This window comes from Esox lucius, chromosome 23, assembly GCF_011004845.1.
Source record: "Esox lucius isolate fEsoLuc1 chromosome 23, fEsoLuc1.pri, whole genome shotgun sequence".
Classification (NCBI taxonomy): domain Eukaryota; kingdom Metazoa; phylum Chordata; class Actinopteri; order Esociformes; family Esocidae; genus Esox; species Esox lucius.
The window spans coordinates 22,361,329-22,374,096 of NC_047591.1; the positions used below are offsets into that span (position 1 = coordinate 22,361,329).

General features: G+C 41.6%; 1 protein-coding gene and 1 long non-coding RNA gene across 5 annotated transcripts in view; one reads left to right on the forward strand and one right to left on the reverse strand.

Moving 5' to 3' along the window:
- Positions 1 to 8,714, forward strand: part of LOC105024020 (ras-specific guanine nucleotide-releasing factor RalGPS1) — a 130,050-nt gene extending 121,336 nt beyond the window's left edge. For all 4 annotated transcript variants that reach the window (XM_029117012.2, XM_029117011.2, XM_029117013.2 and 1 more), the window contains 4 exons: positions 3,964 to 4,056; positions 4,356 to 4,461; positions 4,537 to 4,628; positions 4,841 to 8,714. In XM_029117012.2, coding sequence (XP_028972845.1) covers positions 3,964 to 4,056; positions 4,356 to 4,461; positions 4,537 to 4,628; positions 4,841 to 4,870 — 321 coding nt within the window. In that variant the 3' untranslated portion in view covers positions 4,871 to 8,714. The remainder of the gene's footprint in view (positions 1 to 3,963; positions 4,057 to 4,355; positions 4,462 to 4,536; positions 4,629 to 4,840) is intronic.
- Positions 1 to 12,768, reverse strand: part of LOC106024911 — a 32,854-nt gene that overhangs the window by 15,548 nt on the left and 4,538 nt on the right. Inside the window, exons 4-6 of the long non-coding RNA XR_004575223.1 lie at positions 12,470 to 12,697; positions 8,187 to 8,341; positions 7,309 to 7,598 (exon numbers count right to left, since the gene is read on the reverse strand). This is a non-coding gene — a long non-coding RNA (uncharacterized LOC106024911). The remainder of the gene's footprint in view (positions 1 to 7,308; positions 7,599 to 8,186; positions 8,342 to 12,469; positions 12,698 to 12,768) is intronic.

The following is a 12,768-nucleotide window of genomic DNA, read 5'->3' on the forward strand; positions in this document are numbered from 1 at the left end:
AAGTGTGGGTATCTGTATGCTAATTTCAACCAATGCCTATGCACAGCCTGGCAGTTGAATCAGAGACAACCATGCTATTTTGAAAAAGCTGGTAGAGGAATGTCAACTGAAACACATGGGAAAAATCTTATCAAAAATATGAATAGCCTACAGGAATGCGCAAACTGTTTCCTGCAAACATCGTAGGCATAAAGGCTATGGATGTAGCAAGCATCAAAACCCTACAGCCTGTAGTTGATCCAAAAAACTGTTAGGACTAATAGGTTGCAAAACGTGGCTCTTTCAGTGGGCATATCCATAGTTTAAAAACGAGACTAACAATAACCCCATGTGCATGTGCGTAAAGCAACACATTCAACATTGCACATTTTACCATACACTACAACATGCCGATTTAAGATGCTCAGTTTTACAACCTAGAGGTTTCGTTTTTGAATGAGCTAGTGTTATCACACGTTGGCTTACAATTTGTCATTTGACAAAATTGACAATACATTTTAGAAATTACTTTGAATGAAAATTAATAGAACATAAAAGGTACGCTTTTTCACCATAAATCGAATAAAACAGCCAGTAGGTTTAGTCAAAATAAAAGTTACAGGCTATTGCTATGCGGCCCTAAAATGGAACATTCATTTTAACACAAGGTTAACGAGTCAGATCTTCTATAAAACCTCTGAAATGTTACATACTTTCTTGGCCACATTCTCCAGGCTACTATTTCTTTTAACAGATCTTGCGTTTGCAAGACCTCCTTCGCTGTACCATTACGACCCGATACAGTCCAAACTGGAAACCATACGGAACTCAGCCGAATTGCAGAACCGCAACCCCACTCTGGTATGTCACTGCAGATACTAGTTCTGTAGTGAAAACCGCTAAGTCATAGGTCCACATGACTTGAACTGGGCTTGACCAATTTACTTTGTGTCTGTATTTAAATATTTCTTGAATGTGAAGTTGAAATGTTATGATTAACCTAATGGCAAATGATGACTTACTGCAACCCTCCCACAGTGCCATGTCCCCATCTAGGACTTTTCCACTCAGAGCTCCCCAATAATGCCAGCGATTTGCTAGTCAATGGGAGAAATATCTGTCACACTCTGCCCACATCCTGTAGTTTGGACACTGGTGAGGAATGCAGCAAATCGCATTCTCGGTTCCACCTTGACTGATCTCTGACCACTACTTACAACCAGTCACGTCTTGCAATGCGGAATATTTGACTACTTGTCGGGCTACTTGATATATTTTGAAAAAGGACACGTTTTTAAATTCTACATCAGATATTATTTGAAGTTCACACAATGGGAAGTGTATTTTCTTGTAGGTTTTTTTCTGATCTGTCTCCTAGCTTCAAAGATCGACAAATTCAATCAATAGGGCTAATTTGGGTACCTCATATGGGAATTTTAGACGTTGGTTGGGCGGAGACCGTACGCTCGTTCACATACGCAGAAGTATAGTATGGTTTATCAACAGAAGCATGCCTGTGTTGCGTACAGCAGTTGAAAAAAAAAATTGCGCACGCAAATTGTAGGATTTCCACAAACGCCACAATTTCTAAACGTACGTACGACTGATAGGAGGCCGCGGGTGCTCACAGAGTTGGTCAGTTGAGAGAATGTTTCCTGCACATCAACCCATCAGCCTTCCTCGTTTGAAGAGCAGCATGGAAAATTATAAATGTTTGGAAGCAAGCGGGCCGCACAAGCCCTGAAAAGTGAAGCCAAAACATCTCGATTGCACCCTGGTGAGTGGTCCTAGTATAGGTCATAAACCCCGCCTCCCCATGTTATTCAATGGGACGCGAGACCAACTAACCCGATAAAGACCAACATCACGCTAATGTAAATTCAAGAGTTTGTTTTTAAAATAAGTTGGTTTTTAGTTAGTTATTTAATGCTCTAAAAACGGTGGTGTGACGTCGTGATTCACAGCTGTGATTGACAGCTATCTGAGCCGAGGAGCCACTGAAGCGCCAACAGGCTTTTTTCGCGATCTTCGGAGGACTAAGGAGATTGGAGCTTTAAATTTAATCTCTAAATTTCTATAATTGATATAATTTCACACGGACATAATGGGTTGTTCTGCAGTAGATTGTGCTAACCGATCTGGCATTTCCAATCGATCTTTGAATTTTTTTCGGTACGTTAAATTTATAAGCTATTTAATTAGTAAATAAATGTAATGGGCTAGCTAACGTTAGCTAAAAGACAACAAGCCTCGTTAATAGCCATGTTAATAACTAGCAGGTGATTGTTAGCTAGAAGTTACCAATTATTTTTGTATTAGGCCTATTCTAAATTAAGGTTAAACATGTAAGTTAGGCTATGAAATGTCGTCTAGGTTTAACAAGCAAAGGTTGTACTGTACTTGGACTTAATTGAACTCTGTTTAAATGTGTGGTTAGTAGGCTACTTGTATTTACCTTATTTTAATGAGGTTGGAGTGGAACGGAGCAGACAGAGTTCACAGGAGCAGGACTCCACTTCCAAAACAGTGCAGCGTGTGCTTGCGATTGATTATGTGAGGACGGGGCACAGGGGTGGGGCCGTTGATTTCACGGCTTTACAGCTTTAATTCCTGCTCGCTACTGTGCATAACTACTGCGCAGAACTGGTCCCAAGATCGCTATCTGCGCAGACGCAAGTCCAAGATGTCAGTGCCATATCGGGACACTGGCGGCTTCAGTTTTCACCATAGACTGTAAAAAAAATGGACGACGCCCTTTCGCTCTTTTCCATTGGTGAAAACTGAAGCCGCCAGTCTCCCGATACGGCGCTGACATCTTGGACTTGCGTCTGCGCAGATAGCGATCTTGGGACCAGTTCTGCGCAGTAGTTATGTGCAGTAGCGAGCAGGAAGTAAAGCCGTAAAGCCGCGAAATCAACGGCCCCACCCCTGTGCCCCGCCCACACTCTCCCTCGCAGAATGTGCATACCGTAATCAATCGCAAGTCCAAGTACAGTACAACCTTTGCTTGTTAAACCTAGACGATATGTTATAGCCTAACTTACATCATGTTTAACCTTAATTTAGAATAGGCCTAATACAAAAATAATTGGTAACTTCTAGCTAACGATCACCTGCTAGCTATTAACATGGCTATTAACGAGGCTTGTTGTCTTTTAGCTAACGTTAGCTAGCCCATTACATTTATTTACTAATTAAATAGCTTATAAATGTAATTTACCAAAAAAAATTCAAAGATCGATTGGAAATGCCAGATCGGTTAGCACAATGTACTGCAGAACAACCCATTATGTCCGTGTGAAATTATATCAATTATAGACATTTAGAGATTAAATGTAAAGTTCCAATCTCCCCAGTCCTCCGAATATTCAGTGGCTCCTCTGCTCAGATAGCTGTCAATCACAGCTGTGAATCACAACATCACACCACCGTTTTTAGAGCATTAAATAACTAACTAAAAACAAACTTATTTTAAAAACAAACTCTTGAATTTTCATTAGCGTGATACAAACTACAGTAAATGACAGAAACCAGCTTCGGAAAAAAGATATTTGAAGGGTAATTTAATTGTTTAGTTGGTCTCGCGTCCCATTGAATAACATGGGGAGGGTGGGGTTTATGACCTATACTGGGACCACTCACCAGGGGGCGATCGAGACGTTTTGGCTTCACTTTTCAGGGCTTGTGCGGCACGCTTGGTTTTCACCAATGGAAAAGAGCGAAGGGGCGTCGTCCATTTTTTTTTACAGTCTATGGTTGGAAGCAATCAGGTGACGGTCTTCCAACTCCCCTGAATCAGTTGGGAGTGGATTGACACAGGGCTGTGGATACAAAAGGGGAAAGAAAATCAAATACTGTACATTTGTTGTTTCTTCCAACTGTTTTTTCCAAACTTAATTTACTTGATTTTATACTATTGTGTTAACACGTTAAGATACAGTGTTAGTTTGTGTGTGGTCATGGTTTTTTGTGGTTGTGCTCCAGTTGTCATCATGGACACGCTTTTGGATCTCTCTCTCTGGCTCAACACTGACGTTCTATGGTGCCAAGGCTTTGAGGGCTTCAGAGAGGAAACATGTGAGTCGTAGGAGTAGTTATTGGTTACATTGAGATTTCACTTTTTTTTTTTTTAAAGACATTTCAAATTGAAACAATTGTAAATGTTCTTAAGTTGTATAGGCTTGAATGGAAATAATTTGATCAACATTTTTAAGCCAGGGCTATTAAACTGTCTGTCTGTAGGCCAAACCCAGCCCTTTTAATCAATTTTAGAATGTCTTTTTTCAATCCAGATTTAACAACAAAAAAATAGCAAAGGATTTTTACTACTCATGTCTAATGGTGTACTGATCCAGTCTGGTCCCTTCTTTCTGCAGTACAAATCCTCGGCCTGTAAGAAGGTGTGTGTAACAGGTTGGATGGTGGTTCTACCAGATGACCCGGCTAGACCAAACATCTTCCAGCTCAATGACCCAGACAAAGGTGAGCCTCAAAGAATTGTATTAGTATGAAATCACACAAGGACCTATTGATCGCTAAGGCCTCGTTGCTTTGCAGGTAATGTTTACAAGTTCCAGACGGGATCTAGATTCTCCGCAATCATCTGGCACAAACACCTGGAGGAGGCGTGTAGGAGCAACAGACCTCAGGTATCTTATTAATCAAGTGAATTCATTAGATGTTTTAATTCAGACCCATCTAATCACTGGCAATGTGCATAAACAAATGTGAGTGACACTTAAAACTACTTAAGGATTAAAATAAAATTGAAAATGACATTTGATTCTGACCCCAGTCATCTATCGCCTAATTTCTTAGTGGTTAATTCAAGTACTTATTGTACTCTGTCTTTCTTTGCCAGATACCAACCAACCTCATGTCATTTGAGTAGCGGACAACCAGTCAGCTTGCCTATTGGGGAGTTAGTGCCAAGCCTATTCACACAGAGGTCCCGAAACCTCGGACAGAAACCGTGGAATAAAGGAATGGAGTTGAGGAAGAGCTGAGGGGTTTACAAGTTTCAGAGACCTCAGACTGGGAAAGAGGTGTTTCCCCATGTCTGAGATTTCAGATGCAGATGCTGTTTTCCACTGGGGACACAGCCACGAACGACTTTTGCCAAGGACAATGGTATTCGTCCCCAACAATGGATAGTTTATCAATGAAAAATGTTGAAAAAATATTTAAGCCCCTGGTTTTGTGTCAAAGCTTTTGTCGTCTTTTGGTCCGCTGCTATAAAAATGTGAGCAAGCACATATTTCTTTGGCCCATGTTGGGTTTTGCTTAAAGGAACGGACAGAATAAAGGCCTGTTTCTGCACAAAGACAACTGACAGTGTTGGGGACTTTGGTACGTAGATTCAGGACCAAGGACTTGGGTTAGGCTATGGGCCCCCTAAATATTTGAGCCAATGGTTCACTGCTGTTGACTGGACAGCATGTAAAGTAGACACTGGACTGTACTCATCCTCTGCTTGCTTCATGCAGCGGAATTCACAGCAGAAGTAATGAGTTTTCAAAATAAGAGTATTTGGATATACACAGCTCGTTACTGAAAAGACAGAGGCTTAGCAGCAACTGAACCAGCTCACACTCCGCTCTCTAAGCCCAAAATATTTATTGTAGCCAAACATTGTGTCTGCCAATTCAAGATACATACTCAGAGTAGGTTGAGCAAGGAAAGCCTTCATTGATTCGGATCAGATGACAAAGTTTCAGTAATGTCACCTTAACACAGACAAAACACAACTTCATTGTTGAACAAGTAACAATGTATTGGGTCAGTTGCAAGGACATTCATCATCTTTACAGCCTCATCTAACAGATATTCTTGAAATATCAACTAGCTTAAATGTCACTACCACCCGATAAAGACCAACTTAGCCAACGGACAACAAGATCTGCCAGTCCTTCAAAGTGTCATTCTAGCATCTTCCAGATAGAATTGTGGGTTTCAAAAGTATCAGAGTAAATTGTAAATATCTTTTTCATAATTTTAGTTGCCAATGGGAAATATCATGCTAAGCTTTTAATTGACCCTGTGTAAGAATGGGCAAGAGATCCAATTCGACAGAGGACCTCGGTCTGAGGCATTTAACAATTAATCCAGGTTCCTTTCATTTTAAGGGAAACTAAAAAGGGATTCCAGACCATGACCGCGAGCCAAAAGTCATCTGACGATTTCGAACATTCTCTTTAAATATGATTCTCAAACCTCTCTTCGGGCACCGGCACACATTCCACGTTTTCTTTTTTTACAAAGCTAGCATACCGATTTGATCTTAGTATTTATCATAACCTTGATTAGTTCAATCAGGTGAGCTAATTCCAGGCTCAAATAAAAATGCAAAATGTCTGCCGGCCAGGTTAGAGAACCGATGACCTACAGTATTTCTGGGTGCTGATGTGTTTCAAATATTCAAACATACCATCGTCTAGGCTTTTTGCTGGAAACAACTCCATTGCTAGCTGTCAATTGAAAAATATTTAATTGTGAAGTGATGTAATTGCAGCTAAAGTCCCAAATACATCCGCTATGATGACACTAAATGCCAATCAGAAAAGTTGCATCTTAACTGGGTCAAAAATGCTGGTTTCACACAGATTTGGCACAACATAACCATCTCTGTACAAAGTGGCTAACACATCAATGTACGTTTTTATTTAAGTAAAATGTTTAACTGTGTTCAACTACCAAAGTGTGTATGCCGCTGCCAATCTTTTGAGTGTTTATTAAATATAATGTATTATTTTTATGAAGGACTGAACAAAGATTTTTGGAAAAAATATCCCTACTGTCTCTCTATTGTTTTTCATAGTTCCACTTATCTGGACCTTTATTTTGAAAACATTGCAAAACATTAACTTTTCATTGTTTGTGGTTGGTACAATGCTGTCCAAGTTTAAAATCGTTACTATATCGCATCTACATTGAAATGTCCATAAATGTGAGTTCTGTGCCTAAAACAAATGGATTTACAATTGACTTGCATTGCTTTCAAATAGACCTATTTTCGTAGCTCAATGGAAAATACATTTTTATACTGTTGTCATTAACTGTTAACTGCATTATTTATTAGTAATTTACATGGGAAAACTGAACATTGAAGGATCTTGGTGTGTAACAATGATATAATGTTTTGTAATCAAAGCAGATTAAAGTGGATTCGTGCCAAAATGGCATAACATGAAATTACTTTACACATCTTCAATCATTGCCAAATGAAAACCTGGTTCAATAGCTGAAGTATAGCCCAGCCTGTTAAACCAAAGCACACCTGAGCAGAAGTGCTCTCCAGCAGGTGGCGTTTTCTTCATTTTGTTTACTTACCAAATATCAACTGCATATGTTGTGTATGGAGGTCAGTAAGAGGGACAAATTCAGTCAAGGTGAAGGGCTGATTTGCTATGGGAAGCTTATTTCATCAGATGGAAGTTTCTTAATGTTTGGGTTGTTAGGAGTGTACTGCTAGGACAAAGAACAGGTAACATCACAGCAACCTCAAGAGGAAAAACAAGATACTGGAGTTGTCCTAGTGGAAATGTTAAACTTTCTATGCATATTCAATAGGCTAGCATAGCATCTCACTCACCACTGAAGACCGGCAGTCAGCAAAACACCTGAAATTGAAAACCTTTACATTTGTAAGAAAGTATATCATTGATCTCTATATTGTTAAGCTTAAAAGTTCACCATATTAAAATTATAATTTTCGAATGTTCTGTATTAAGGCAAAGGTTAAAAGTTTAGCATGTACTAATAGCCCGATCTGACCTCAGGGGAATTCATAACTTAGCATACACGTAAATCTGTGACAGATTTGTATGTTACCTTAGGGTACATTACAACGCATTAATAAATAGTGTATATGTTCTGAATGAGAAAATTTATCATTTTACAATTTACTAAAATATGACATGAATTGGATTCAGGTTTACATATCAAAATACTGGGGTTAAGGTTAGGATTGTTAGGAATGACAGTACCCCTTAACACTAAAGGTTAGGATTAAGGTTAGGAATCACAGTAAAGGGGTAAAGGTTTGGGTTAAGGTAAGAAAGCATGAACCAAAAAATGCAAGTGAGTAGAAAAAAGTAGGTGAAGGTAAGGAGTGTTTCTATCCATCCACAACACACTTAAAAACAGGCACTATTAAACTGTGTGAGCACCACTGCCCCTAGTGACCGGTCTGTAACATAACATCTTACCATTTCATCCGTCAAACCTTTAGGTAAACCATCTTGTGTATTTCTCTGAGACCAGCTTGAATAGCCACATTCTTATGTCACAGGTGTTGCTGTAGTCCTTCCCCGAACTGTCCACAACTCGTCCATTCAATGTGCATTTGTGTCCTGTGAGATATCTGAAATCACCATTTTGGTTAGCATCACGTGCTGAAGCCAGTATTGCTTCACTTCAACCTTAGCCTTTTGAGATCTACTCTCATGTCTTCTGGAACATTTATTTTGGTCCAGTCAGAAGAGAAATCTGAACAGTCCAGATTTTGTTTTCATCAACTGCAGTGTAAAACATAGATGTGTAATGAGACATTGCATGCATTTTGTGTACAAAGTTCTGGTGTCAGTAGTGACTGTGAAAAATGACAACCACTCAGTTGTATTGCCCTGTGAATATTTTGCTAAGTTATTTCTTACCTTGGCATTGATGTACGTTGCTGTATTTCTCAGCCTTAAACACTGACACTGATCATGAATTAAAACAGTTCTCTAAACTGATGGAGCCAGTAATTGTTTTTTGTATTTTAATTTGTTGCACTGTGAAATGTTTGGGATCCCAACAACAAACATGAGGGGTTGTGTTATATGGCCATTATGCCACAGCTAAAAGCTGTTCTTAGACACAATGCATCGCGGAGCACCTGGCGAGGAAACCACAAAAGCCGGAGATTCGCATTCAGGATTTGAAGCATCCCGTTTGTACAGCATAATGATATGACTATACACAATTAAAAATACATTTTTACTTAACATAACGTGTGCGAGTTCCAACCTGTTACTTTTACAGACAAGGAATAAAGGCCAGAAGTCCTTAGAGCACTGGATGGAATCTGACTCAGGTTTACTGGTCACAAATTGTATATCAATTATCTATAATTGTGTAGTATTATTTCCCTGACTGAATGCAAGCCGTATTCAGACAGTGTGTTACCGTGTTGCATGTATGCACCAAATGTCCACACGGGGCCGTTAAAAAGCATTTGCCCCATTCTTTTGCCCCATTCTTGACTTCCTCTATTATTCCATATTCATCACAGTGAATGATTTTAGATTTTCATACAAAATGAAAATCGGACAAAGATAACCCAGCTAAACAAAGTAAATATGTTCCAAGTTCGTTCATTCAGTTTTTGATTGTGTTACTGCTTGCAATGGTCCCAGAACTAAGATTCCAGGTACTCTGCATCGAGTCTAAGGACAGCTTTTAGAGGCGGTATATTGGCCATACACCACAAACCCAAGTGCCTTATCGCCTGAGTTATAACGGGGGTATTTCAGAAAGCAGGGTTAACATACTCAGAGTTTAAACCACAACTCTGGGCTGTCAAACTCAGAGTTGACCATTACAGAACAGGTGGTAACAATTAGTTCAGTCATGGAGTAAACCCTGAGTAAAGCACGTGCACGAGATAAAAAGCCCTCATCAATGGAACGCAGACATGATTCACCATGGCAACAGGTATCAAAAAAGGTATCCAACCCCCGTTACTTCTCCCGAGTGGAGTTAGAAATAAACGAATGCATAGCATAGCATCATCTTCCGCTTATCCAGGGCCGGGAATATATATATTCAAGAAAAAAGCAATACAGTGGCAGCAGCAAAATAATGTGAGCCGGCGTGGCAGGGAATTGCTGACCGAGTCAATGAGTGACTATACATTGAAAATAGAGAGGTTTTGTCTGGAGTGTTCCACTCATTAAATATTTATATAAAGTGTGGGGGGTGTAATATTTATGCAGGTGCAACCCAACAGGCACAAAACGTACTTGGCACTAAAGATGAAAATACAAAAATATACTTCAAACAGGAGGTATAATTTCAGTAGAAACATCTGTGATGTTGTTTAGCCTCCCCTCCCTAATTAAACAGCTTTCAGTGGCTACATTGAACATGTGATATATTATAGTAAGTGAACTTTTGTAAGCAAACAAAAACAAAAACATTTCAGCCAACAGTGCCAGTATTTAATTGTCTTTTAAAAAGTTACACCTAAATGCCTTTATGTATTCAAGGCTCCATATTTGTTGAGATTGGACCTCCATTATAGCCAATAGAAAAAGGCTCAGGGCTGAAAAACAGGTGTGGGTCCAACAGACGCTGTAGAGATGCCCTCAGTCAAAACAGGTGGGGGCCCACCACCACCACTCACAGAGGCTGTAGAGATGCCCTCAGTCAAAACAGGTGGGGGCCCACCACCACCACTCACAGAGGCTGTAGAGATGCCCTCAGTCAAAACAGGCTGGGGCCCACCACCACCACTCACAGAGGCTGTAGAGATGCCCTCAGTCAAAACAGGCTGGGGCCCACCACCACCACTCACAGAGGCTGTAGAGATGCCCTCAGTCAAAACAGACTGGGGCCCACCACCACCACTCACAGAGGCTGTAGAGATGCCCTCAGTCAAAACAGGCTGGGGCCCACCACCACCACTCACAGAGGCTGTAGAGATGCCCTCAGTCAAAACAGGCTGGGGCCCACCACCACCACTCACAGAGGCTGTAGAGATGCCCTCAGTCAAAACAGGCTGGGGCCCACCACCACCACTCACAGAGACTCTAAAGATGCCATCAGTCAAAACAGGCTGGGGCCCACCACCACCACTCACAGAGGCTGTAGAGATGCCCTCAGTCAAAACAGGCTGGGGCCCACCACCACCACTCACAGAGGCTGTAGAGATGCCCTCAGTCAAAACAGGCTGGGGCCCACCACCACCACTCACAGAGTCTGTACAGATGCCATCAGTCAAAACAGGCTGGGGCCCACCACCACCACTCACAGAGGCTGTAGAGATGCCCTCAGTCAAAACAGGCTGGGGCCCACCACCACCACTCACAGAGGCTGTAGAGATGCCCTCAGTCAAAACAGGCTGGGGCCCACCACCACCACTCACAGAGACTCTAAAGATGCCATCAGTCAAAACAGGCTGGGGCCCACCACCACCACTCACAGAGGCTGTAGAGATGCCCTCAGTCAAAACAGGCTGGGGCCCACCACCACCACTCACAGAGACTCTAAAGATGCCCTCAATCAAAACGATGGGCGACCTATTGCTGAAAGCATCTCTAGAGGAAGCTCATTGTACCCAACCACACCCCAGGACACAAGGGCCTACATGAGAGGGGAGTCATTCAAATTAATGATATAAGCACATTCATCCTTTAGCCAGTGTTAGCTTGGTGACACCCACCCATTCGTCTTAGACTCAAATTGGCACACTGAATTCTTCTTTGATGAGTTTTGTGTGTCTGTGACTGGGGAACACAACAAATGTACAGTAAACGTTTCAGTGCGAGAGTCACGTCTGACAGCCTGACAGACAGTTGCCTTGGAAATATGCTCAGTGTTATAACAAACAAACGAACACAGAAAAATTGCTCCGAACTGAGAGCATGTCCACAATGTGTCATAGGAACAATATGAAAGCTGATAATATTGTTCCGAGGCCTTTACTGACATTTTCAACCGGTCGCTGGCCCAGGCAGTTGTCCCTATATGCTTCAAGGCTGCAACCATTGTGCCAGTGCCGAAGCAGTCAACCGTGTCGAGCCCCACCAGTAGCACTCACCCCCACGATCATAAAGCACTTTGAAAGACGAGTTCGGCCCTCCTTAAGTCCCACCTCGTCCAAACACTGGATCCCTATCAGTTTGCCTACCAATCAAACAGGCCTACACCATCTCCACTGCTTTACACTCTGTCCTGACCCACCCGGACAAAACCACCACCTGTGAGAATGCTACTCATAGACTTTAGCTCAGCATTCAACACTGTCAGCATTCTCCCCCCGTAATTCATACTCTGGATATACACCATGTCTGACACATACAGATGGCAGGTTTCAGTTAAAGAGTAGGACAAACTAAAGGTTAGTTGAATAAAACCTGCTAGCATGCAGGTTAGCTTCACTGAGCATGTTGCCATAGTAACTGACTCAGAAACACTAAACTGGCTCTTTGAAATCGTAAACCCAAAGTTACCATTAACTCTGAGTCAACTAAGTTTTCACTAAACCCGCTTTCTGAACTACACCCAACAGGTATTAAGTTTGTTTTTGAATCCCAAACGTACTACAGGGCAACAAATAAAAAAGGAAAAAATGTATCACTGGCTCCGTTTAGAAAACTGTTTCAATTCAGGATCAGTGTCAGTGTTTAAGGCTGAAAAATGCAACAACGTACATCAATGCCAAGGTAAGAATAAACACCAGAAAACATTGTACACAAACCACAGTCCCAGTATTGTGATATCTAACCTGGAATCCAATTCTAAGATGAGACCCTCTGAAGCCGAGACGCGTCCTCTGAAGCACATCTGAAGCCGTTCCTGGCCCTCCCTCGCTCAACCAGGAAGTGTATGCCGGACCACCTTCCCGTCATACAGGAACACATGCCACCAACAGTGACAGACCCCACAGGCACCTTCGCAGCACCATCCTGACTGCAGTTTGCTTGGTCTCTGGACTCTCCTGCCTTTGTAGGACCTGCACAGAGAGGGAGTGAGGGGCTACAATCAGAAAGAGTTTAATTGGCCATTAGGTTTCACAGCAAACAA